The sequence below is a fragment of the Neophocaena asiaeorientalis genome, unplaced genomic scaffold (genome assembly GCF_003031525.2).
Source record: "Neophocaena asiaeorientalis asiaeorientalis breed wild unplaced genomic scaffold, Neophocaena_asiaeorientalis_V1.1 scaffold346, whole genome shotgun sequence".
Classification (NCBI taxonomy): Eukaryota; Metazoa; Chordata; class Mammalia; order Artiodactyla; family Phocoenidae; genus Neophocaena; species Neophocaena asiaeorientalis.
Window position 1 is genome coordinate 2,215,026 of NW_020175400.1, and position 3,699 is coordinate 2,218,724.

The following is a 3,699-nucleotide window of genomic DNA, read 5'->3' on the forward strand; positions in this document are numbered from 1 at the left end:
TAAATAAGCAAGGCTCAAAACCCATTCTGTTGGGAAGAGAGCCCCAGCTGGGCTGTGTCTCTGACTGCCCCCAGGGTTCTGGTTTCCCTTCTAGAGGCTTCTAATTTGCATCCCACTGCACCCAAGGTAAAGCTGCCTTTTCTAGGCCCAGATAGTGCTTACTCCCCACCACACCCCACCTCCACCTCTCTGTGTATTTTAGCAGAGATAGCCTGGATTATTTTCATAGGAACTTTAGTAAGAAACTAAGCAGCGCCCCCCCTCAAAAAAAAGGAAATAAAAGCATTAACGCATAAATGTCAGCAAACAAGATAACCACTTCTCAGCCATCAAGAGGGTGGTACTTTTAAAAGCATCCTCAGGCCTGGCTCATTCATTCAAGCAAATGTTTGCTGAGAACCTACTATGTGCCAGTTCCTGTAGCTCCAGTAGGGATACAGGAGTAGTAGTTCTCCTCTGCACTGGGGGGCCACTTCCCCATGGGGGCTAGACTAACTCCTGTGCCCTGGCCTAGCCCCTAGTGGGCGGGGGCCACTGTACGGCACAGCCTCAGCCACCACCGTTCATATAGAAAATAATGGTGTCCCAGGGACTTCCCTGGCGGTCCAGTGGTTAGGACCTTGCCTTCCAATGCAGTGGGTGTGGGTTCGATCCCTGGTCAGGGAGCTAAGATCCCACACGCCTTGCAGCCAAAAGACCAAACATAAAACAGAAGCAATATTGCAACAAATTCAATAAAGACTTTAAAAATGGTCCACATCAAAAAAGAAAAAAATCTTAAAAAGAAAATAATGGTGTCCCCTAAGGATGTATAACAAGGAGACCCTGTTTGTGGGGTTCCCTAGGGGTTTGAAATGAGCCAAGCTGTGCCCCAGGGGACACCAGCCCACCTACCCAGGTCAGTTTCCTCCCATGGGATCCTCTGGCCCACTTGATTTTTTTCACTCTTTAAAAGATCTGCAAGGAGTATGTACTAAAGCTAAACATACATATCCCCTATGACTCAGCAATTCCACCCAACAGAAATAAGAGCTTATGTCCCCCAAAGACACACCGGAAATGCTCCTATCAGCTTTATCCTTAGCCAAGAACTGGAAATAACACAAATGTCCATCAACAGTAGAATGGGTATATTGTGGTATATTTATTTAGTGGAATATGACACAAATGAAAAAGGAGGAATTACTCTGACACTCAGTAATGTGAATGACTCTCACAACACAACGTTGAACAAAGGCTATTCATGAAAGAAAACATGTTGTGTGAGTCCATTTACAAATGAGAAAAATCAATGCATGGTGATAGAGGCCAGAATGTGGTCACCCTTAGGCGGTACTGACTGGGTGAGGGGCACAGGGAGTCTTCTGGGGTGTCGGAAATGGTCTATATCTTGATCTGTAATGGTCACACAGGTGTGTGTTTCTAAAAATTCCCAGAGGTGTATACTAAAGCTTGTGCACCTTAGTGGGGGTAAGTTACCACTTCATAAAAAGTTTGAAGAACAATCTGCTGGGGCCAGGCCCTGCTTGCCTCCCCCAACCCTGACCCTGGGGGTGAGGGCCTTTGCCTGCTGGGGCTGCCCAGCCTCTGGCAGGGGCTGTGAAACCAGCAGCCCGCCGCCACCTTCCCACCCTCAGAGCAGCCTGGCCCAGTGGGGCGCATCGGCGGCCATACAGGTGGTGTCCCGGCGGTCGAGCGAGGTGCGGGTGCCCTGGCTGCACAACCTCACTGCCACCCGGGAGGAGGACCACAATGACCAGATGGACACAGAGGGGGAGGAGACAGAGGTGGAGGAGGAGGAATCAGAGACGGAGGAGAACAAGCTCAGTGAGGTAAGGGAGAGAGCAGAAGCCGAGCGGGATGCAGGAACCTGGAGGTCCCACAGCCCACCGAGGGGGTGAGAAGCAGAGGCCCCGGGTGAAACAAGGGTCTTTGCCCCCACGCCCAGGAATGTAGTACATGGGTGCAGTGCTCTTCACCTCACCCCCAAACGCCCAGCTAACAAAGTTCTCTCAGAGGATCCTCACAACAGCCCCATAAAATAGGCAGGACAGAGATTGTCACCCCCATTTTGCAGATGAAGAAACTGAGGTTCAGAGAGCAGAAGTGACTTGCCCAAGAGCCAGGCTAATAGTTTTTTCAGTCTGGTATCCACGTTCTTTCCCCTCTAGCTCTGGGGATGGTGAGGAGAGGGGAAGGGTCAGGGGAGTTGCTGAGGAGGCACTGACCTTGCTCTGGCCCCCAGGGAGCAGCCTTGCCTGGCCCACAAGGCCTCCTGGGCGATGTGGTGCACACCCTGCAGAAGGCCTTCCAGAGCACCATCTCGGTCGTGACGTGGGTGCCTGCGGCTGTGCTGGGCACGGCAGGGAAGTTGCTGCATCTCATGCCAGCCCGTGCTGTCTCCTCCACCAAGGGCAGGGCCATGTCCCTGTCTGATGCCCTGAAGGGCGTTACTGACAACGTCGTGGACACGGTGGTGCACTATGTGCCGGTGAGTCCCCCTACCCTTCCGGCTAACCCTCCCCCTCCCCCCCACCCCTGAAAGGACAGATAAAGCAGATTTGACTGAAGGGGCTGCAGCTGCCCTCCCTTACCCAGTCTCTGATCCTCAGTGCCCCAGAAACATTTTGACATACTATGGCCTTGACTGGGGGCCTTGGCAGCCCCCAAAGTACAGAGACCTGTGGCCTTGGCCTGAGACCTTTCCCCACATCTGTCCTTCCCACCTGCTGCTGGGGAGGTCACCCACCATTAATCTGGGGGTCCCAGTGGCCAAGTCCTCACCCCTCAGCTCCGAACTGAAGGACCTGGCAGGTTTGCATGCTGCTCCCTGGGAAAGGGTTGCAGGGAGGCTTCCAGGGCACCCTGCGGGGTCGGCTAGGTTCCAGGGGACAGCAGCTGCCCCCATGCCAATTCCAACACCTGTCACCAACAGGAAAACCCCAAGGAGTGCCAGTACTATCACTTTGGGGGTCCCTGGGTCCCTTTCCAGAGCAAGTTACAGGTCGAGCAGTCAGTAGGAGGGCTGGTCAGGGCAGGAGGCCCCTTAGAGCTGAGGGTTGAGGGAGGCTGTGAGGGTAGTGGGGGAATGGGTTACTCAGCCACTCACTCTCACCAAGAGGCATGGCAGGGGTCTTGGCAGCCAGCTTGTTCACCTTGGGCCCAAAACAGAGCCACGCGTGGGTACCCTGACCCAGGCAGGGGCAAGGAAGGGTCCAAGGAAGGGCCAGGAATGCCACCGACCTCCCACTGAGGAACCTCCGAGGGAGACCCGAGGGGTCCAGAAACTTTAGAGGGTGGCTGTCTGCCTTGCCTTGGGGGTCTGGACTGTGCACACTGTCAGGGAGGGCAGGACCTAAGCGGTCTCCCCCACACCCTCCATCCCTGTCCCACACCCCGGCCTCTGCCCTCCGGACGGCCGCTCCCGGGAGGCTTGACTGCGAGGGCCACAGAGGAGGCGGTGGTGGGAGGCGCAGGGACTAGGGCCAAGGCGGGGGCCTAACGTGGTTTGCCGGCCCCCAGCTCCCCAGGCTGTCGCTGATGGAGCCCGAGAGCGAATTCCGGGAGATCGACAACCCGCCTGACGAGGCCGAGAGCCCGGAGGCGGAGCGCAGGGGGTCCGGGGCGCTGCCCGCCAGCTCGGATGCCGCGTCGCGCCCCGCGCAGTCCCGCGGCAGCCTGCGCAGCGCTCGGGGCCCG

General features: G+C 56.2%; 1 protein-coding gene across 1 annotated transcript in view; it reads left to right on the plus strand.

The window, feature by feature from the left end:
- The window catches only part of PLIN1 (perilipin 1), an 11,111-nt gene that overhangs the window by 7,222 nt on the left and 190 nt on the right, over positions 1-3,699 (plus strand). Inside the window, 3 exon segments of the mRNA XM_024766540.1 lie at positions 1,638-1,832; positions 2,246-2,491; positions 3,523-3,699. Coding sequence (XP_024622308.1) covers positions 1,638-1,832; positions 2,246-2,491; positions 3,523-3,699 — 618 coding nt within the window.